This window comes from Platalea leucorodia (assembly GCF_965183815.1).
Source record: "Platalea leucorodia genome assembly, chromosome: 6".
In the NCBI taxonomy this organism is placed as follows: domain Eukaryota; kingdom Metazoa; phylum Chordata; class Aves; order Pelecaniformes; family Threskiornithidae; genus Platalea; species Platalea leucorodia.
This window is the reverse complement of record NC_138828.1, coordinates 19567004-19590058: the sequence shown is the minus strand read 5'-3', so window position 1 is coordinate 19590058 and position 23055 is coordinate 19567004. Positions and strand designations below refer to the sequence as shown.

At 39.2% G+C, this 23055-nt stretch overlaps 1 protein-coding gene across 1 annotated transcript in view; it reads left to right on the top strand.

Annotated features, from left to right (window-relative positions):
• Positions 1-23055, top strand: part of PTPN13 (protein tyrosine phosphatase non-receptor type 13) — a gene marked incomplete at its 5' end in the record, with an annotated part of 102655 nt that overhangs the window by 46969 nt on the left and 32631 nt on the right. The window contains 12 exons of the mRNA XM_082315064.1: positions 2279-2374; positions 4209-4308; positions 10820-11039; positions 12526-12600; positions 12710-12884; positions 13926-14079; positions 14233-14371; positions 14776-14928; positions 16319-16501; positions 17733-17895; positions 22004-22427; positions 22600-22697. Of these exons, the coding sequence (XP_082171190.1) occupies positions 2279-2374; positions 4209-4308; positions 10820-11039; positions 12526-12600; positions 12710-12884; positions 13926-14079; positions 14233-14371; positions 14776-14928; positions 16319-16501; positions 17733-17895; positions 22004-22427; positions 22600-22697 (1980 nt within the window). The remainder of the gene's footprint in view (positions 1-2278; positions 2375-4208; positions 4309-10819; positions 11040-12525; positions 12601-12709; positions 12885-13925; positions 14080-14232; positions 14372-14775; positions 14929-16318; positions 16502-17732; positions 17896-22003; positions 22428-22599; positions 22698-23055) is intronic.

Here is a 23055-nt window from a genome sequence, read left to right as displayed (position 1 = left end):
GATTTCTGTTTTTCCACTTTACATTTATTTTTTGCAAAATTTCATGTCTCGAAGAACCAGGATGGAGCCACAACTTGTGTGCAATTCAGGAAGCCCAGGCTGCTGACTAGGTGGAAAAAAATAAATCTGTTTAAAATCTCATGCTATATTTTATTGTTCCTTTTCCATCCTCTTGCTTCAAAGTTGGTTTAGCAGACTTGAAAAACCTACAGCTAATGAAACTACTGGGAAAGAAGAGATCTGTTTTCAGTTAAACGTTTCTCTGCTGTAGCTCCAGTATCATGTTTGGATTGGTGCCTCACTTAAAGGGCTGGGAGCATTTTAAAAATACATCTCCAAAAGCTACCCACTGAATTTGTTTTTTATTTCCCTTGTTAGGCAGGTAATTGCTAGATTGGCAGTAGATTTCCTTGTTGTAAAATCCAGAATGCTGAAAGTAGCCGTTGTGAAAGACTGAAGCAACCCCACCCCCCCACGCCCTCCCCAGTGAATTCTCATCGTCTTGCTGTCGGTTGGTTTGCAAATGTGCAAGCAGTATTGCTCGTTTCTGAGAGTAATGTGAAATGTCCTTAGGATTAATTGGGTTTTATGCCACTAAGCTATGCAACTGGGATGGGCTGGCAGGAGCAGTTGGTTTCATGGGTTGATTGGTAACTTTGCTTACTTCTCCCAGTGTTCTTAAAGAATCTTGTATTTGGTGGGGCAGTAGGGAACTGTACAACCCAAGTGAGCTGGTAGAAATGCAGGAAATGCTGGCTTTTAAGGAGGAAGGTTTTGGAAACAGATAGTCCAAAATTAACATGAACTAGTCCTTAGTCTTGATCTACTGTATTATCTTCTGTCTTTTCATGCCTTTTTCCTATTTGGAGTTTTCCCTGCTTCTGTAGGAAGTCTGAATGAATAGTGCTGTTGACTGCATGTCTAACTTGTCCTCTGACCTAATACAGGTTATGCTGCGGGTTTATTGTTCTTGCAGGGTTTTTCACCAGGTGTTTTTTTTTCTGGATGTGGGAAGTTGGAGCCTCCGACTTCATTTTTGCAGCCTCCAGACTCATCTGCTCATATGTTCCCCTTTTTGTGTTCTTACATTTTATATTCCTTGCTGTAGTGATTTGCACTTGTCTTCACAGCAGTTACATGTGTTTTCTCTGTATCATCACTTTTGTTTTCAAAAACATCAACTGTAGTTCAACCAGAGACAGCCTTCTGGCAGATAAAGACACCTGAAGTTTTCTCTCACTTAGACAGTGAAGGATTGGTAATCCCAGAATGTGGGGACTTTTTTGTTTTGTTTTCTGCTTTTATGCACACTATGTGGTTGGTTGTTGGCTTGTGCATAGGAAAGTTTTTGGAGATTGTTGCAAATGACAAGTACCTTCCCCTTCTGTGGAGTCCTTTGCTCCAGTATGTTGTTTAAAGAATCCACTGAGCGTGCTGTATTGATTTCTCATCACATGCATTTAGCTGTTCTGGTTAATTAAATATCCATTAGGGGCTTATTAATTGGTTGTTAATCATGTTTTGTGGATGTCAAGGATTAGCTGAATGAATTATAATTTTCCAGTTCCTGCTTTGTCTCTGTGGATGTTTTTCCTTTTTCATCATGAAGGAACCAGGGACTGAGTCCTGGTGGTTCGTTTGTACACAGGAGAATCATAGAATCGTTTAGGTTGGAAAAGACCTTTAAGATCATCAAGTCCAACCGTTAACCTAGCACTGCCAAGTCAACCCCTAAACCATGTCCCTGAGCACCACTTCTACACGGCTTTTAAATACATTCAGGGATGGGGACTCAACCACTCCCTGGGCAGCCTGGTCCAGTGCCTGACCACCCTTTCAGTGAAGAAGTTCTTCCTCATACCTAATCTAAACCTGCCCTGGCGCAACTTGAGGCCATTTCGTCTAGTCCCGTCAAGAGGTGCGCACCAAATGTTTTCATCAGTTTTGTTTGCAGGAGGATTGTTTTTTTTTCTTGGGTTTTGCTGTTTTTTAAATACTAGTTTTAACTTGGAAGTGATGATGAGAGAAGTTCAGAGGAGGTGGCTCTGTTAGGATAGCCAAGAGAGGCCAGGCAGACCACAGAACCCTCAGGCTGCAGGGACAGAATGGGACTGCACAGCGTCCACTGCCTCTTTCCTTTCAGACTCCATAGCCACAGACGGGCATTTAAAAACATTCTGAAAAGATTTCAAAAAATTTCAGATGTTAATTTGTATTTGATTTTTGCATTAGAACTGTTGCTCTCTTACTCTTCTAATACCCTGATTTAAACTTTCAGAGCCTTTGAGAAGGTACAAGTCTTACCACAGTGACGTTTATAGTACTTCGAGTGAAAGTCCATCTGTTATTTCTTCGGAACCAGATTTCAGGCAAGGTAAGACCTGTGGTGAAAAAACAAACAAACAAACAAACCCAAACCAACCAACTAACCAAACAAAAAACCTGAAGAAAAAAGTTCAAGATGAAAAATAGATCCCAAAAGTATAAAGTTAAATCTTTAGTAGGAGGCTTGATGATTACCACTAATACAAAGTTGTAAGATGATCTCATGTAATTACAACATTGTGTACAGTTCCGCGTAATTGGCAGTCTGTTCAGAAACGCATTTGACATTTAGCCTTCTGGAAGGGAACGTGGTAGGAAAAGCTGGAAATGGTTAACTTTTTACTGGAGTGCTTGTTTTAAATAACATGCTGTCTTCAGAAGCACAAAAATGATCGAGTTGTTCTTAGCGTACAATAACAGTAAATTGCAAAAGCTTTATATGGGACATACATGGTTTAATTATTTTTGTATCAGTGGGTTTTACTGTGAGGGTTAGATGGTTGATAATTTATAGGCCAAGGATTTCAGTGTAATGCAAAAGTAGTACATAGTACAGGCTGTTTGTATGATAAATTTAAGTAAGTTCTATGAAGTTAATGGCTTAGAAAAGCAGGTGATACTACGAAGGGTTGTTCGCTGATATATGGCAGGAAGGGTTTTCTTTACACAGTGGAAGCACAGCATAGAAGGAAATGCTTGGAGCATTTTTTGAAGGAAGTGCTAGAATGGTGAAAAGAAGTCAAGAGGAGAGCACAGTAGATTAAGCAGTCAGTTTCACCGAATCATTATAAGTGATGGAGACAAACCATTTGATGAAAATGAGGAAAGAAAGCAATAGTTAGGAAGCTAGAGTATAGCTGCACCGTATGTATTCTGTACGCATAGAATTCCAACCCAGCCTCCCTGTACTCGCTGCTCTCTCAGCCTTCCTTGTCTTGTCTGTCCTCCTACTTACCGAGCCAGAAGCCTAAGGAGCGGTAACAAGTAGCAAGGCTCTTGTAACGCATTTCCCTTCATTTTCTTGCCATTTAGAACAGGCTGTTCACGTGTTCCAGTCCAAAGTCAACAACTCCTAAGTTTGTACAGGCAAGAGAGAGCTGCTTTCTGGCTACTAATAGTAGTATTGCTGGACTCAGTGAAATGACTATCAAGGAGAAGTATTTCTAAATCAGTGTGGCTGTAATGTGTTCTGCAAGAGCTCTCCTGCTAGCTCTGTTTACTGAGGGTACACTAAGAGATGAAAGTGAAGTAGTTTGCTAAATCAAGCTCTAAGTGTAGCATCTCAGATGCTGCAACAGTAAGACGTACCAGCAAAGGAGATAACTATTACAAATAGCAAGTTAGTATATTGCGAAAAGAAAAAAAAAAATTGATAAATTATAAGGAGTCAGATTCCAGGGACAAAAATTGAACACAGGAGCTCAGCAATATATATACTGGTTTCCTAACTCCCTTCTTGTGAACTGGATGCATAAGCTTTACCTAGCTGCTCTGTTTCTGTTCTGGAGTGGTTTTGTATGATGTCTCTGCCATGTATGTGTCTCAGCTCATGGCTGACAAAGAAATGTGTCACCTTGGAAGGGTGTCTGTGCAGTTGTGTGGGTTTTTTTTACTGTGGTTTCTTTTAGGCCTTTCTTAGTATTCTTCAAGGGACTTGTGTAGTGCAGCTATCTTCATTGGGGGAAACTATAAGATCGCTTTGAAAACTGAAATCAACTTCATAATGCTAGTTTGTCTAATACTGTAATGCCATTGTGCAGAACACATGAATCTGATTCCTTTTAAGTAATCTCATAAGACTGATAAGTCCTTGATTTTTAGACGGGATTACTCTGTGTGCTTTGTTGCTCAGTCAGGTATTAATTTGTCTTTTGGTTTGCTAGTGAGAAGAAATGAAGGTTTCAAGAGAGATGATGCCAGTGGTGCTTTGCCAGGTGCTGATGATATCTCCACATCAAGTCAAGCTAATTCTCAGAGGGCAAGGTAAACCCTGTGAAAACAATACGTCTTGGAGTGCTTTGTCTTTATCAAAGAAAGTATTTTAAATCTGCAAGCGAATTTTTCACTCCCATCCCAGCTTCTGTTTAAGGTTAAAAAAATGCCGTGTTGTACTTGCAAGAAAATAGCATTTCAGAATTACATATTGCAGTCTGAAGTAAAAGTCTCATGATGCACTGTGGTGTAGAGGTAAGTATACCAGTTAGGAATCCAAATTCAGTTCCTGTATTTAATGGAGATTGGGTTGTACTCTATCAAGTTGCTATATCTGTCAGAAGGTCAGGGGCTATGTTCTGCTTGGAAATACTTAATAATTTTTATTTTGATTATACTTTTCTAAAATAAAGTTCTGGAAAGTACTGATATTAATACAGATTAATTTGCATTTTTTTCATTTAATAAGGAAATGATAGCATGCTTATTTCTTTGAAATGCACAAAAGCCACACATTTGATTGGTTATTCTGGCAAACTCTTTATGTTTATGTTTATGTTGTTGTGTTTGGATTATTTTTTTTTTAATACCTCAGCACTGATTAGGCAGGCCAATTCAGTAACAATTTATGCTTTTTGAAATTTATTTTGCTGTGCTGTGTATTTGAATATTACATCTGTTTGGGTTTCATTTTTTCAAGTGCTTTTCATCAATATTGCTTTAAAAAGCAGGTTCTGCTTTGTACATCACCTTAATACAGCATCTTTGTACAGCAGAAGCGTATCTTAACCATACCTGCTAGGTTTTGAGAGTGGTTCCATTCTAAATGTTTGAGAATTTTTATTGCCATTGACTTTCTGGACATAAAATTTTGTTCTTCTAGTCTCTGCCAGATGCTGAATCACCTTAGAATATTTTATCAAAACGATTCAAATAACTTTTGTAGTAAGGGAAAAAGGGGAAAAAAAAAAAAAGGTTGTGTTTTCCCCCTGTTCCCTCACCACATTTCAACAGCAAAGCCTTCTCTGAGCAGCTTTTTGCTTTGTTTGGGGTAGATCAGGAGACAGTTTGCTGCTGTGATGAATATTTTAGGATATTTGTATGGTTTTGCCGTAAGTTGGATGGGAATCTTGCTCTATCCTATTAAAGAAACTTAGAGGTGTCTGAAGATTGGAACTGTTTCAGGTGATGTGGCAAGGCTGTCAAATGTGTCCTCTGGGCATAGGATGATGTGCAGTGAGTAGGGCTTAGAGCCACGCTTTGAACATGGAGATGAAAATAAATGAACATCTGCTTCTTGCACTATATTGTGTGCCTTAAATGGATCTGAGTAAGGCAGGGTCTCAGATGAGCCGTATCCAAATGCAGATGAACAAGAGAACAGTTACTTGGAAATCCTACAGCTTTCGGTGATCTGCTGAGCAGCAGCAGCATTGGTTTTCTTACTACTTGCACTTTGCCTGAAAAATGCGAAGTCATTTGGAAATTAGTATAGATCGGCATTTCTTGCAGGGGAGAAGTATTTAGGCATTGCTTAGCTGGGTCAACACTGCTTTGTTGGCGGGAATGTGGTATCTATTCATGTAACAGTGTATGTGTTAAACTGCAGTGTCCAAGCAGTCTTCGAAATCCAGCCAGTCTTGACATAAGGGGATTTTGGCTGGTAGGTGAGCTTTTAGGGCAAATTTTCAAGGACTTGGGTGACAGGTTTATGTTCCATGTAACCCTGTTAAAGAGTTGTAAATTTCTGCTTTGCCTTATATGCTGTCTTAGCACCACACTAAAATGGCAAAGTAGACTATTACTACTGTGTGTACAGAATGACCATATAGCTTTCTTAACTTATTTGCCATTGTTTTTTTTCTTTTGGTGAATACAGCTAAGTCAACCTTCATTCTTCTTTGAGTTGAACCCAGGAAAGTTGCCAACTCAACACTGTAGCTATGTTTCAAAATAAAACAGCAGTAATTTGCAGATGCTGATAGAGAACTTTTGTTTCTATTTACTTTCCATTTCTGAAACATTTTGTAGTATGTGGTATGTAAATGAGTCACATTATTGTAAATGAATCAGGCCTCTTATGCAAGTGAAAATGCCATGGTAAAACAGTACATACTTTCCCATGGTTCATTTTACATTATTTTACTTGATATTGCTCTGTTAAGACTGGTACCTTTAATGGGTGTAATTTGTATATGTGTGAAATCTAGAAGGAAGATATTGTTTTGTAAGTGCAGCATAGACTTACCTGTTGTGCTTAGCAATGGAATGAATTTTACATGTATGTAACTATACAGTCTTACTTCGAGGCTTAGTATTTTTTTGAATCTCCTGTTTCTGCTTGGCGTCCTCTCTATGGCTTTGGTAAAAGGTACCACTCTACACTTGCACAGAAATGTCATAATAATGTACCACGGATAGTTCTTTACTGATTTTCATAATTGTTCCCCTCTTTTCATAAGGTGAAAAAGCTTTTTTTTTTTTTTTTTAAAAAAAATCTAAGTACCAGACTAGTAAGTATATCCAAGATGGAAAAACGAGGCCGAACTCCTGAAAGCTAGTTTTACTAGCTTTTTTTGTAGACCTATTGAGAAACAGGAAAGCAGCCACGAGCAGAATTTGGTCCTAAAATAATACTTAGATAATATCTCTGTTAATTATGTGAGCTGAATAGAAAACAGTATGCACGCTCTGTCTCTCTCCGTCTTTCTCCAACAACTGTTGAAACTTTCCAGTGCTAACAAGTGTAAAAAGGAATACCATCAAAGATAGTAGCTAGTTAAGCAGGGAGATTTCTAAGAAAATAACTTAATAATCCAGAACATTGCATGCTGCTGCTTTAAAATGTCCTGTGTTGCAGAAGATCATGGCTTTTATCATTTCAGAAGCATAAGCTCTCAATGTAGAACTCTTGATAACAAGTAGATCCAAGGAGCAGATTCTCAAGAGTTTACATTTTTTGGCTGGTTGCTTGATTTCAGGGTTTGGGAGAGTATATGCTACTTAATCCATTACTTGAATTCCATCAGCACTTGGGAGCATGTTTCAGTGGTTTTCTCTGTGTTCAGAGATACCATCTGTACTTCAATACATATTAAATTTACTGCTCCTGTGGCTTGTCCTTAGAGGCAGCCTGCTTGATTATCCATGGAATTATCCTTGTAAAACTGAGTTGTAAATCAAATAGGGGGATTTGGATTTGAGGGAGTCTGCTTCCAATATAAAAGAAAACCAGTGAAGCTGTTCAGAGTTATTAGCCAGCGTGACTTGCTGTTTGGGTGGGCTGGCCTGCTCTTAAAACTAGCAGAAGCCATAGATTTTTCAGCAGTACGCTCGGAGTACACTTAAACCCTTCTCATGGCCTGTGACTGTTGTTATCCTTTAAACTTCTTGGAATGCTTTCCTCATGGCAATGGATACTTGTGTCTGTGTTTCCTCTTTGCTTCTTGTATTCCCTATTTTTGCCCATTCCTGCCCCCCCCCCCCCTTTTTTTTTTCTTTGTCTTCCTTTACTATTTCTTCCTTTTTCTCTCTAGGAGCAGCAGCTGACATGGATCTCTTCCTTCTCTCGCCTTTTCCTTCCACTACGTTTCATTTCCGTATCCTTCCTACCTTACCAAAAGGCATCAGTCTTTCTCGGTCTATTCCTGACCTTCCCACTGCACTAATCATTAGGGAATGCCTGCCTGCTTCCCTTCTTCCAGCTTCCTTCTCTGATCCAATACCTGCTAATTTCTTGGTAAGTACACTAGGTGAGGAGTTAATTCGCTTCCCGCTTTTATAGGAGTCAGCCTTCCAGGTGACAGCTCACCTACCGTGACAGCTCACCTACCGTCTTCAGGTTAATAAGTAACTGAGATTCTGGTTTGCAGTCAGGCATTGATGAAAATACAGAGTAGCAGCCAAATACTTGTCTTATGAAGTACCATAGGAAACACACTTTTATGATGTTATCTGTTAGGAATGTTGTTTGGATTTTTTTTGTTGTTGGAGTAATAATACTTGAATATTCTGAAGTTCGCAGAAGAACTCTACCTGTATCTGTCAACAGTATCTCCTCTTCTGTAGAATGAGAGATGCATTCCTTGTCTTGGAACCTAAAGAGTGAATCATGCTGGCACGCTCTATACAAAATTGATAGTCTGACCAAGCCAGAGTTAGTTTTACTCATCCAGGATGCTGAAGCATGCTGATTTCTGGTTGGTGATAGTGCTTATACACTAAGTTAGGAAAATGTTTAAACCATTAGGTTTTTGAGCTTCCTCCCTGGACACCCCACACCCACCCCAGTTTTCAGAGAAACTAATATATATCAACGAAGACGGTAAACCAACATAATGATAATATTTTACACAGTAACTTATGATTGCTTCTATTGCACAGAGCTGTATGTTACTAAAAAGGCAAAATTTTTTTCTGCGGTGCGGGTTTTCACATTAGCAAGTGTTTTCAGATACAGCCAGTTGCAACATGCCTATCTTTTTCATATCATCTTTGATAATTCATAGATATTTATGTTCCGAAAGTGTTTGTTTTTGTTTTATTTCAGAGCCCATCCTTAGACCTTGATCTGAAGGGCGCTTGTGGGTGTATTTAACTTAGTTCATTGTGAATATTCCCACATACATCTATCTTAATAAGCTTCCTCTTGGTGAAGAGCTAAGCACGTGCACAAGTCTTTGCAGGCCTGAGGCCTTTTCTCCTTACTTTGTCCTTTTAGGTGCACGTTATTAAGTCTGTTGCAGAAAGGAACAGAGGAGGGAAGCAATGCTGTGATAGCCCTGCGCAATGGAAAGGATAATGGGCTTACATTAATACATTTTTCTGTAACTACCCTATATCTTCCCTGAAATTCCGTTTGAGGAACTTCAGCATTGTTTTGCTCCGTTTGTGGTGTATTAGTGGCATTTTATTGTCTGGACTCTCATGATAACATAACTCTTGTTATTTTAATGCTGGTTTTGTATGCTAACCAATGAAACTTTAGTATTAAAAAAATAAAGAGAATGCGGTGCACTGTTCACGCTATTGGCATTCATAGAAACTTTGCTGTAAAAAGATAATCATGTCCACTAATTAGCATAGACAAATGTACTGTCTGGACAGGTGCATTTTCTTTTAGTTTATTAACTGATCTGTCATTCACCAAACTTACCTTTAGGTTCTTTTAAAAAGTAGGTATATAAATTTAAGGTCTTTAAAGTCTGTAGATCACCTTTTACTACAAAGGGCTGTACGTCAGTGTCAATGCAGGACTTACTCTACATTTATCTGCATTCCTGAACTTCAGTGCAATGATATGCGGGCTTCAAAACACTTTCTTTGCTCTTTCATGTTTTTCATTAGTCTAGCGTACCATCTAAACTAACACTTAGCTTAGAGTTGCTAAAAGTGTTTTCTGGTGGATGAAAGTCTTGTTAGTTCCCCCTGTCTATTTGTGTTTAAAAATTGCCTCTGTATAGTAACCTTAATAGAGGGAGAGTATTGTTTTTTTCCCCTTTTAGGATTTCTAAAGAAGCTTTGATTAGTTTATATTTAGTTTGGAGTTTCAAGGTGTTTTTCTGTAAGCATGGGTCAGAGGGAGAGGAGTGGAAGTTGGTTTTATTTTTCTTGAATTTCTCCTTTCTTCACATTTCCTAACCTCCTGGTTTTCAAATAAAAAATGTCTTTTGTTCACCCAAAATGGGACATGGATTTCTTTCCTTCCACAGAGAATAAAATTGGTAGGACATTTGGGATCCATACCTGCTGAGAAGAGAATTGGAGGATAGGTTGCTGTGTTTTTCAGAAATACTGATGAGGTTCTTTGTTTTTCTCTTTTTTCCTTCAGATTATTAATTTAGACTCTAATTTATTTTTTGTGGTGGCTATGTATCAACAACGCCATTCTTGGGAATTTAAAAGAAAAGGGATTTTTTTGCAGCAAAATAAGATGATGAAAACATTAGAGTATGATATTTAGAATAATTTAGTATATAGGATGTTGATACATATAAAATATTTATATAAATATTTCAAGCTATACTACTGCTCAGAAAAATCTGGGAATAAATAACAGTGCTGTGCAAAGAGTTTGTAAAGAATTGCTACCGAGAAAAAGTGACTGAAGCAATATTTACTTACATAAAAGTACACTATTATTTTAGTTTTTTCTTTAACAATGTGTTTTCGAGCATGCCTTTTCCACAGTCGCTGCTTGAACAGAGAAATTAAGATATTGTCAAAGCATTAATATTTTTCTTCCCCCTGTGTGTTCACTGGTTTTGTACTGATTCACTGGGTTTGTAGCATCAGGTATTTTTTAGACTGCAGCTGAGCCTTTATTTTCATATGAATAAATGACAGGCAGCTGTAGAAACTTGGCATGTTCGCTCATTTCCTATATGGATGGATTGCTGCAAAGTGCTAACCTCATGGCTGCTGAATAAATGTTGTGTTTAACGTAGTATTTGATAACTAGTTTTGTGGTTTTTCTGGGTTTCCACTTAGGTAAGTGCTTAAAGCAGCAGAATGTCTTAGGCATGACTACTGATGTCTTTCACCCCCTCCGACTATACTGTAGGCAACATGAAGCACCATTTGAAGGCAATCTAATAAGTCAAGAAGTGATGGTAAAGCGTCAGGAAGAAGAAATGATGCAACTGCAAGCCAGAATGGCTCTAAGGCAGTCCCGACCTAACCTCTACCCAGGAGATGCAATTAGGTCCTCAATGCTTGACATCACCAGAGATCCACTGAGAGAAATAGCCCTGGAAACAGCCATGACACAAAGAAAACTGAGGGTAATGCCCTGATCTCAGGTGAACTCTTATTGTCATTGAAACAGAGCAGTGTCTTGACTGAAACTCTTAAGATGTGGGATTCATAAACTGGGTCCTGTAATAAACAGTTATCAACAGATTAAAATACTAGGTGTTTGGTGTTGCCCTGATAGGAAAGACCTGCTGTCACAGGGTAAACATCTGAGGTTTTGTGGCATTAGTGGCTATGTAGCCTAAAGCAGTATCAAGAGATGCTAAAACATACAGCAAGCCTTGACTAAAGATTGCATCAATTAAACAATATAGCGTCCTAACAAAGGTAAGGTGTAGTTTCCTCCTGTATTCTTTGGTGTTTTCAACCACTTCAATTTGCATTTATTTCTCTTAGTGGAATGTGGACGTGTCCCACCAGCATCGAAGGTTATTAAATGAACAAGTTGGGAAGGTAAAGAAAGGCAGAGAGGATTCATTTGGCCCTTGGGTTCACCCTGAATCACTGTGCAAACTCCCTTTTTCTTTCCTAGCTGTCTCGGTATGTGGATGAAATATAAGATTACAGAGAAAGAGGTACAGGTAAATAGAGTGGCTGATGTTTAGAAGAGATGATGGCTTGATGCCCTCTGCTGCTGCTTTCAGTGAATTGGATTTATTTATTGTTATTTTTTTAAGGATGGGAAAACTTGAAACAAGACTCAGGTGAATTCACTGTCGTAATCCAGGGTAACAGTTCCTGTATCTGTCTCCAGTCCATAGCACTCTGACAAGTTAGTTCATGTACGCTAAAGCAGGTTGGTTCCCCCCGGCCCTTAAGAGGTTTACGTGCAGATGTTTTACATATAGTACACAACAGGTAGTAGGCAGTAGTCAATGAAGGTTTTCCCTCAAAAGGTGAATCTTGGGCCACTTTTTAATCAGTATTGAAGTGGGTATTGTGCAGAGGTATTCCTTTAACAGTTTGGACGGGTAACCTCCTATAATTTACAGGGTGAATTAGAACATTTATTTGTCTACAGGCAGACAGAAAATTGGCCAGGATCTCTACTTGAACCCAGCAGATAGAATTAGGCTGAAACATTTTGGTTTTCAGGAGATGAGACTTGTGCGTCACAGGCAGAGATTTGTCAAGGCGGAATTGCCACCAGTGCAGAAAATCTTAGTAATGTCAGGCAGTTGCTTACTCAGATAAGCCCAGATGGTCCCAATATGCAACCCACACCCTGTATTTTAAAGGAAGACAAATAATATTACAGTGTTGGCTTTTTGCCCAGCAAATGAAGGAAAATATGCAGAGTAATAATGTCACCAACAGTGTAGCTTGCCAGTGGTATCTGGCATGCATGCTGGCAAAATCAGGTTCTTTAGACTTACCAGCTCATGGGAGGAATTCAGTACAGTTTTCTAGTTTCGGCCTTTGGTTCCTCTTTGGGATTTGCGGAGCAGGAGTTAACTGTGCTTCAGTCTTTTGTTCCAGCAACACAGTGTTCATTCATACTCTTGTGATTTGCAGAATTTCTTTGGCCCTGAGTTTGTGAAAATGACGATTGAGCCATTCATCTCCTTGGATCTACCAAAGTCTATCTTGGTAAGAAAGGAGCTATTCAGCAATCGGTGGCAGGGGAAGTATGTTAAACCAACAAATGCGCTTTTATCACAATTGTAAGTGTTGGGATATTTTATTTCACAAAATGCAGACTAAAAAAGGGAAGAACGATGACACCAGGCGAAAAGTAAATGTGATGCTTCTAAGTGGGCAGAAGCTGGAGCTGACCTGTGATACCAAAACAATATGTAAAGATGTCTTTGATATGGTTGTTGCCCATATTGGCTTGGTGGAGCATCACTTTTTTGGATTGGCTACTTTAAGAGGTAAGAAAAATGATTTGATGTAGTTGACAGGTACAGAATAAGAAGAATTAGCTACATCGTGTTGAGAAAAGATAAGCAGAGAGTGCCTGGCATCTACAAAGCATTTACTTTGAGTTACGCTCTCTTGTATTGAGGCAAAATACATTCCTCGATGAAGAACTTCACACAATAAAATTCTATGTTTGCCTGAGTAACGGTAGCTCATCTTGGGCAGCCTTTTCCCTTTGGTTGCTGAGTTTTCTTCCCTGCAGTTTGTTGACTTCACTCTGACTAGTACCCCTCAGAGGACATGAAAGGGCTTTGTGTTCTGCTAATATGCCCTAGGCAGCGTTGCAGCCTCTTGTGGAGGCAGACCCATTGGGATGCATAGGAGGGCCCCTTGTATAGAGGGACTTGCCTTAAGAAAAAAGTATTTGCTCCTGAGCTGTTAATTTTTTGCTATTAGAACAGATCAGAAGTTGGACTGTTTTTTTTCCCACTGGGTAGAAGGTCATTGTGGCAGAACTAATGTGTTCAGACCCAAGTTTCCTGTAGGCATATCTCACAGGCTGTTGCAGAACTGAGCACTCAGAATATTGGCATGAGATAGAAGCCTTTAGCAGCCCAAGACCTTACTCTATCCATGGCAGGCTCACGGTGCTCTTGGCAATTTAGAAAGGCTTGAAAACATTTTGCAGAAATGTGAGTAGGACAGAAGTAGTCAGGAAGGAAAGGAATGACAGATTTTGGATTTCCTATGGGATAAGAAATTTGAAATTTTAAAGAAACCTTAGCTCCTATTTTGTAGCTATCATGGAAGGTAACTTTTTTCTTTCTTTTTTCCACTGGTGTCTTCAGGATAACTATAAAATTGTTTCTTCTGCCCTTATTCAGTGTTCCCTTTAATAGTTCTTGTGCATATAAGCCATTGCTAGTCAACAGAAAACCTTACTGTTCAAAACCAAATTCCAGAATTGTAAATCTGGTCTGATTCCTCCAGCTGGAGAAAATACTTGGTTTTAATGTTTTTACCCATGTGCTTCCCTCTAACATTCACGGCAGACAATGAATTCTTCTTCGTTGATCCTGACATAAAGCTAAGTAAAGTAGCTCCAGAAGGATGGAAAGAAGAACCAAAGAAAAAGAACAAGCCCCCTGTCAACTTCACTCTGTTTTTTCGCATAAAGTTTTTTGTGGATGATGTCAGTCTTATACAGTGAGTGTATGAAATTTCTTTTTTGACCCCTTAAGCCCTAAATTTATGGACAGAGATTGGATATTAATCAAATACTGGAAATTTGCTACAACAGAAAGAGTACCAAAGATGGTGTGGGTTTTTTGTGGTTTTTGTTTTGTTTCCCTGTTCTAGGCATACGCTGACCTGTCACCAGTATTATCTACAGTTGCGAAAGGACATCCTAGAAGACAGGATGCACTGTGATGATGAGACAGCCTTATTATTAGCATCCCTGGCTCTCCAAGCTGAATATGGAGATTACCAGGCAGAGGTACACCATCAATTTCACCTTTGAGAAACTGTCTTGCTGCTTAATTAAAGAATGGACTGTGAGCTGCCACACATGCTTCCCAGCTGTGCCCTGGACTGGAAGCTCAGCTCATATGCTCTTGGCAGCTTTTGCTGTGGGCAAGTTTTCTTTTAGTCTAACACAGGGCTGTTGCAGAATCTAGTTCGAGATCTGGGTGTTGAACCCTCTCTCTTCAGTGGAAGTAGAGTCAGGCTTGAATAGGAAGAAATCATATGTGAAACTAAGCTCTGGGTCAGGGTTGAGGTTCTGAATCCCTCCCCTTATTCAGCTGTAATGTATGATTCTCTGTAAAATGAATGTTTATGCTTCATTCGTGCTCAAAGTAGTATCTGGAGATGCCATCACAAAAATGTTTCATGTTGTAGGTGCATGGCATGTCATATTTCAGACTAGAACACTATGTCCCAGCAAGAGTGATGGAGAAACTAGATCTGTCCTACATCAAGGAAGAGCTGCCAAAATTGCATAGCGCTTATGTGGGTGCATCTGAAAAAGAGACAGAGTTAGAATTTTTGAAGGTAAGTGGGCAGCAGTTTGCTTCCTTAATCTGTGACTTAAGAAATTCCTTGGGGGGGAATATGGGTGCATGGACTTCAAGTGAAAGCACAGGAAAACAGCTCATGTTCTGAATAACACTTAAAGGAAGAAAGCTGAAAACATCTTCTCAAAAGACACGTCATTGCAAGTGAAAAGAAATCGTGATAGATGGGAAGGAAGCCCTTTCACTTTTTTTTCCAATTGGTCTTCCTGCTTTAGCTCAAACAAGTTAAAAGCAACTATTGATCCTTCTGTTTACTCTTAAGGAAGCTATGATTATGAGGCAGCACACCCTGCATTCCCTATGTCCTTTGTTATTTCTCTTGAGGAAAAAAAATATTTCAATTATGAGAAGTTTTGTTACAGCTAATACTGCTTATGCTGCTTGGTATGAAGCAAGCCAGAAGCATTACCAAGCAGACTTTCTTGTGCAGGTACTGTGTAAGATGATAGGAAAACTATAATCACAGATGTATTTGGTTTATTCTAAAAGGACCCATTAAGAAATGTAATTATGGGGTTTGCTGCTGTTGCTCATGAGATAATGATCAGGTCCTGCCTTGATACAAGGGCTGCAAATGAGCTCAGGGGGTGACAGTTTGCTGCTGAGACACTGGATGACCATTATGCTGTAATTCCGCAGTCTCTTTGAGAAGGTGATGGAAGAGGCACTCAGCTGACTTTGCCCCTTGTAAGGCTGCTGCTCGTTTGGCAGAAGTGTTCTTGTAACTTAACCACAACCCAAGAAGGGTAGGGGACTTGATCCTAGCTAAACCTAGTCTGACTGGGGGCGGGGGCTGGGGAGAGCAGTTAGATTCCCTCATTTGATTCATTACATCAGTCTCTTATGCCAGTACTGAAGAGACAGCAGGAATGAATGACTGGGAGTGCAAAGTGAGTGGAAGTGTGTCTTTTGGCAGTTATGATGCCTTAATGTGACCACAGAATTGCAGTGTTAATCTAATTCTGTGTTTAAGAAATGTGTCAATAACAAGTACATCTGGCTAGTTACAGTTTGTTGTTAACAGTTGGTTTGTACAAGTTTGATTTACTCACAGGTTTTCTTGATTCGTGCTTTCATTGTTTGATTTTAATAAATGTTAGGTTCATTTGCCGTAGTGTTTGGCAGGTCAAGAGTTACCATCAAGACTTAAAATGCTCTAGAGCAGCTGATGTGTCTCTGTTGTAACATCTGTAAACTGTGTAAGTGGAATCACCAGGCAGAGAGGAATCTTTTTTTCCTAAAATTCATGTGTGTGTGTGTGTGTGTGTGTGTGTATATGTATATAAAAAATATTTATAGAGGTATAAAAAACTCATAATAGCCTTAACTTCATATTCTTAGAAGTTTCATTGCATTGATCTGTACAGTTGTGTCAGAGGCTCACAGAATATGGGGTTCATCTTCATCATGTGTTGCCTGAGAAGAGATCCCAAACAGGTATCCTTCTGGGAGTGTGCTCCAAAGGAGTTGTTATTTTTGAAGTTCACAATGGTGCCCGCACACCTGTACTACGCTTCCCATGGAGAGAGACAAAGAAAATATCCTTTAGTGTAAGTCGATCTCTTTTTCCTCTATCTTTGTGTACATGTCTGTATTTGTATCTCCAGATACTGGTTTTGTTATTTTTGCAAATTAAGCTGCTGTTTTACAGTGTAATCTGACTACATTTTGTGTGGCTGAGCTGTGTTGTATTATGGGATTGAAATAGGAGTTTTGATGTTTTAAAGTTTGGGGGGGGGGGGGGGGTGTTTGGTTTTTTTGTTTTTGTTTTTTTTTCCTTTTTATTAGCTTGCATTCTATGCTCCTGAGGTTCCAGCCTCAGAAGAGAGTTTAGCACCCGTGTGTTGGCAAATCTGTATTGATGTGAAATGTGGCTTCCCTGCCTTCTCAGGAAAGAGCTATTATGAAGATAGAACAAGGGCTTCTCTTAGCATGGGGAGAAGCTCTGCCCATTTACTGCATTTCTGGCCAATCTGCCCATGCTGCCATATGGGACATGGGTAATGGAGGAGCACCAGAGTGAGAATCCGGAGTTCGAGGACTGGGTACTGACAAATGCCAGTACTCAGTGTAACTAGGAGATGTACCTATATTGCTTTTAAGTTGTTATATTTCCAACAGTAGTTAAGTTAAACAATAATGGATGACAGGGACTGACACTTGATCTGGACAATACCAGCCAACTTCAGTGGGTACACCGTAATCTGATGGTCATGTGTCAGTTTTTAATGAGGTGTTGAGCTTCAAATGCTTACCTTTATAGAGGTATTGAAAACAGTGCTTCTAACTCTGTCTGATACCTTATTGAAAAGCTACAGCCTGTTTCATTTGTGATATGATTTTAACTAGAATTGGTAAATTGAAGTTTAAAAATTACTAAAAAGATAAATTTAAGACCTGGAACATTAACTGATAGATTTCATAATTAGATGGGCATCTAGTTCTTTTTCTCTTGAGTCACAGCACCCCTTGAGACTTCCTTGGAGGCTTTTGAAACGCCCCTGCAAAATGTAATAACGCTGGTTGTCATTAGTCAGCACGGTAACAGAGACAGATTAAATAATAATGAAGTACCATCTCAGCTAGCCCAGAAGTAGCTTTAAAGTGCTACTTTGTAAATCTCAAATTACATTCAACCCCCATTTTAATTGAAATCTCTCCCATCAGTGCATTTTCCTTCAGGAAAGTTTGAATGCTGTAACTGTGCACAAGCAAATACAAAATTCTTTGTAGGCTAAAAGAAATCATTGTCTTCAACTTTTTTCTTTCTCTGTTGTGTAGAAGAAGAAAATAACTTTGCAGAACACGTCAGATGGTATCAAGCATGCATTTCAGACAGACAATAGTAAGACTTGCCAGTACCTTTTGCATCTCTGCTCTTCCCAGCATAAGTTCCAACTACAGATGAGAACCAGGCAGAGCAACCAAGACACTCAGGACATTGGTAAGGACTGTGATGCTGTGTTGGTTTTTAATAGCAATCTATTGGTTGTTTTTTAATAGCTTCATTAATTCTGCTGAGTGCTACCTATGTGTAGGTCTACATTTGGAGGGCTTATACTATAAAGAGAATCTGCTAGCTAAGTTTGTTTAGGTTTTGTTTAAGGGGAAAAAAAAAGAGAGTTGGCAGATCACACAGAGCTGGCACACAACATCTTCTCTAAAATAAAAGGAATCTAAAAATAAGTCACTAATAGCACTTTCCCATTTGATTAATGGCTTCTGGCTTTTTTCAGAAAGAACTTGAAGGTATTTCAATAATAGGATTTTTACCTTTTGCTTAATGTGAAATGAATAGGTTTGATAATGTGGAATTCCAGATAAAATGGTGTGATCATGCGAGGGCAAATACAATAGGGAGCATTTCACGATGCTGCATCTGTAAGCTGTGGGTGTAGCTGTCTTTATTCCACTTAATGTTTGGTGGACCTAGTAAGGAACAACACTGATGCTAGTCAGTTTACTTCAGAATTGCCACCTAATTTATGTGTATAATAGAAAATGTAAAGGTGTTGTTTTTAGATAGAAAATACTAATTGCAGAATGCAGTCATTGAAAAAACCCTCTGTACTAATTTCTTCAGTATTTGGAGCAGAGCTCACTTGGCTGGCTGGCCTTCAGCGCAGCCTGGAAGTGCTATTTTGGTCAGGCTGCCTGTTCATTCTTTCTTTGTTCCCTGTTTTCATCTGTCTGCATTCCAGTTGCTGTTAATCCAGACTTCCACCAGCATAGCTGGGATGGAGTTTGACCCCATTGCTGTGGAGACTGTGATCTCTAATTTTAAAAAAAAAAAAAAAAAAAAAAAAAAAAAAAAAAAAAAGGAGGGGGTTGGGAAAAGGCATGTGTTAACTATGCAGCCTTTTCTCTATTCTGTTGGACTCAACCAACTTAGTACAAAGAAATAGGACCAAGTGACTTAAAGCCTTTGTGCAATTCTCTAACTTAGTGCTTGCTTATCCTGAATTGCAAAAAAAAGCAGTACATGAAAGGCTTTCTTGGCTAGGCAAACTTGGTTGCTCTTACAGATGCAGTATGTGTTGTGCTTTGGGAGTCTGGAAAGTAACAGTTTGCTTCTGTGCAGTGCAGATCACTTGGAATTCCGAGGTCTCAAATTTCGTCAGTCATTCGTAATCAGAAGCAAATAAATCAGTATTATGGTTCATTCCATTATACTTGGTTATTAAAAACAATTCAAACAAAAAGTTTGCTTTTGTCATAACTTTACTGATCTAAATTGATTAGCCATGTTTCTCTTTCCTGCATATATAAATATATATGCATAAGGCAATAGAGTTACTAGAATAATATTTTTTAAAAAAGAAAATATTGTAATACAGGTAAGAGAAAGCAACGATGAAGCAGCTAATCAAAACAGCATATTAATTATAAGTACTGCTTTTCTTTTGTTAGAGCAGTGAAATCCCAGGCAGTATTTGCGAAGCATTATTCTTGGCCTGCAGAAGCATGAAGTTTGTTGTTTTTTTTTTTTTTTTTCCAGAGCCCTTAAAATGTCAGTAAAAACTGGTGGTTGGAAGCAGTCAGCAAAACAGGGCAGGTGACAATAATATTAACTCAAAGCTGATCACCACAGGCAGCGTATGTTTTGAAGGTTCCTTACTTAAGGACTCATTCTGAGTTAACAGCACAGTGAACACAAGCATGTGCCTGTAATGCTTGTAGTGTTTGTGGGGGGGGAGTAGCAGACTTCAGAAGATTAATATGCTTTGGAAGATTCTCTAAAAATATACTATTACAGTGTCTTGCAAGGCTCACCTTGATGTCAGCCAATGAATGGAGAAAATATTTTTGAGACAAGGGAGAAGGCCTGGCATGCATAGTGACAGTGAACAAATTTTCACGGAACGTAGCAACAGAGGATGGAGGCATAAGGGAGAGCACTTTATAGCCCCTGTGATGTACCATGACATGTTTTTCACTAGTTGCACAATGTCTTCAGTGACCTGGGAGAAACCATTTTAACACATGTAAATCTAATAGAAAGAATTAGCCTTGGAAAAGAAAAGGAAAACGCCTCTTGAATAACATTCTTTCTCCATGAATAGAAAGAGATGAGACACAAAGTTAAAAAAGAAAAAAGAAAAGAAAACTAGCAATTTTATGGTACATAAGAAAGGAGATAAGCTATAACATGAGGAATGATGGTTTCTTTTTTGCATAACTTCTGTGGCCGTGCAGTGAACAGAACCAAGCACTGAGTTTTAAGATGGATGTTTGGATTGCTGAAAGGGCATATAGAAAACCACAAGGATGAAGTGAGGGTTAAGAGAGCCTTACGAAGGACGAGTTTTGAGCACATGAGAATTTTCAGTTAAGGGGTTGGCAGAACGTGTGAAAGGCCTAATGTCTATATAGATAATGATGTGAAAGTATTAATCTGAAATCCATAGGGAAATCCTGTTTGGTGTTCACAGAGGGTAAGTACGACATCAGGAGAAGAGATCTTACAATATTTTATTAAGGTACTCTTCCCCGGGATGGGAACACGACAAGAGCAAGTGTCATTGATAGCTTCCGTCAGAGTCAGGAAACTGAGATTTGCGGGTCTCTGGTCTGATTGACCAAAACCATTCTTATGTAGCTCATCTAGTCTGTCTGGTGGCTATGGCTAGAGGAGGTATTTGGTGTGGGTAAGGAAGTGGTAGTTGTATACTAATTCACCTTTAAAAAGGAAAAAAAACCCACCTTCCACAACTAAATCTTCTCAACCTGTATGCCTATTATAAAGAAAGCATGAGTTACTGTTGCAGTTAATTCCTGCCCTAGGTATTGGAGGAAGGAATCTTTTTTGGAACGGCAATGCTGAAGTTGCATTTGCCAAATACACTCTTTAATGGTGAACACTTCGGCATTTAGTAAAGCTAATGGATGATGTGTACCGAAAAGTAGCATTTTACTTTTGAGTTACAGTGCAGCTTCCTAAAGCAGCTTATTTCCTAGCTGTATGTAGAGTTTAAAAAACCACTATAGTTAACCCTAAATCAGACATATGTATACAGTTGAGGATTGCTTTTCTTCAGCCTTCCCTGTGAACTGACTCCAAGACATCAGTGAAGTATATGAAGGGTTCAGATGGCCTGATTTCCTTTAAAGGCTCTAACCAGCAAACATGTTGCCACAGCTTATCAAGTTTCTGTGTGAGAGCCAAGCCACAGGAACTTAACTGCTAGCCTTAGGAGGCAGTTAGGCTAATAGAAATGAGCCCTGCTCAGTTTTGCTCTGAATTAAGAGGGGGTTAGGCTAAGTTGTATTATCTTGCATTTGCTTTCAGCTAAGAACATCCACCCAGACAGTTCCCACGGCTCAGCTAACAGTAATTTAATTACAATCCAAAACCTGTTTCTCTCTGCTGCTTAAGGAAATCCTAGTTCATGAGTCAAAAAGTCTGGCAAACCTCAGTCAACACTTTCTGTTCTGTGCTAAAACATTTAGGATGTTTCTGGCAGGGGAAGTCCCCAAGTGCACCTGAGTGAACTGATGCTCTTTAACCAGGTGGAGATGTTGCCAAGCCCCCATGACTCTGCAGCATGTCAGGGACTCGTGTGAAGAAAACCAAGCAATGGACAGATGGAAGTTTGGTAGGATCAGACAGTGTAGAGGTGGGGGAGCCCTATTTGTTCAAATTCTGGAAAAGAGTTGTATGAGGAGGTTTAAGGAAGTGTAGTCTTCCAGGTCACTTGGCCTGAGGATATTATTTGCCTGCAGAAAGAGATGATGTGCTTGGGGTTTAACAGGGAATATGAGTCTTCATACTAATAAGGAGATAAATATTCTGCTATTCTGTGTTTTTGGACTTCGGTGTAGTAGATTGTCAGGTTAGTGTAATGTCATGAACTCCAAACTTTGCTTCCTGAGCGAATTACATGGTGGTTGTTTATACATACCTGATGATGGTGCATACTTCTGAGCATCTAGAGAAAATATGCTTTGAGTGAGTTGCTTGTTTAAAATGCATGCTTTACACCAGGAGGTCACACTAGTGCTGCGCTATAACTCAAATTTGGATTTTTTTTGTTTAAAAAAAAATTCCACAGAAAGGGCTTCATTTAGGAGCCTAAATCTTCATGCAGACTCTGTCAAAGGTTTCAACATGGGACGAGCAATCAGTACTGGTAGCCTGGCCAGCAGCACTTTGAATCGACTTGCCGTTCGACCTCTGTCTGTTCAAGCAGAGATTCTGAAGAGGCTGTCCTGCTCTGAGCTCTCACTATTCCAGCCACTTCCTGGCTCTTCAAAGGACAAGAACGAGAAGACTCCATGGGAGGAAAGACCCAGGGTTATGAGCAAGTCGTTTCACGATCTGAGTCAGAGCCACATCTCGGTTTACCCCCCAAGGAAAAGTATTATTACTGCTTTGGACTCTTCCCCCCAAAAAATAGAAGACATAATGGGAAGAGTCTTTCAGCAAATGCCAAAATTTGATACTGGATCAGCAGCGGGAGCATTAAAACTGAGCAAGTAAGAGTCTCTCTGACCACCCTGCAATATCTTTGTGTACAGTCAATGTACATTTTGCATCAGTTTTGATTTATTATTCATACCATTATTTTATTACATTGATCCTTCCCTTCCCTCTCCCAACTTCCTCTTCCATCTGTCTGGTTCCCCTTCTCTCCTTCTCCCCTTTAAGTTCAAAATCTCATGCAGGTTTAAGTAGAAGCCCTGAAAGAAAGAAAAATGAATCGGACTCGTCATCCATTGAAGATACCGGTCAAGCCTATGTTGTAGGTCAGCATGCAAAAAATAATATTACTGTATTTACTAACTAACCTCTAAAATTGCTTTGGGTGTAATGCTTTGGTATATTTATTAACTGATGGTAATATTTCAGTTTGGAAAAGGGAGCAGAGTATCACATGTTAAAGTAATCCAGGCCAATTGCCTGTTGTTCCTGAATAATTGTTGCAATGAATCAAATAAATCCTCCTTTGGACAACACCAGTCTGTACCCATGTGTGCAAAGTATTAGTGTGCAAAGTATTGGTACTTGACAGTAAAAGCTGTTCTAGAAAGCATCTTCCATTTTGTCACTTCAGAGTGCCATTTTATTGTATGGATCTTTTAATAATTTGCTAGTCTTCACAGT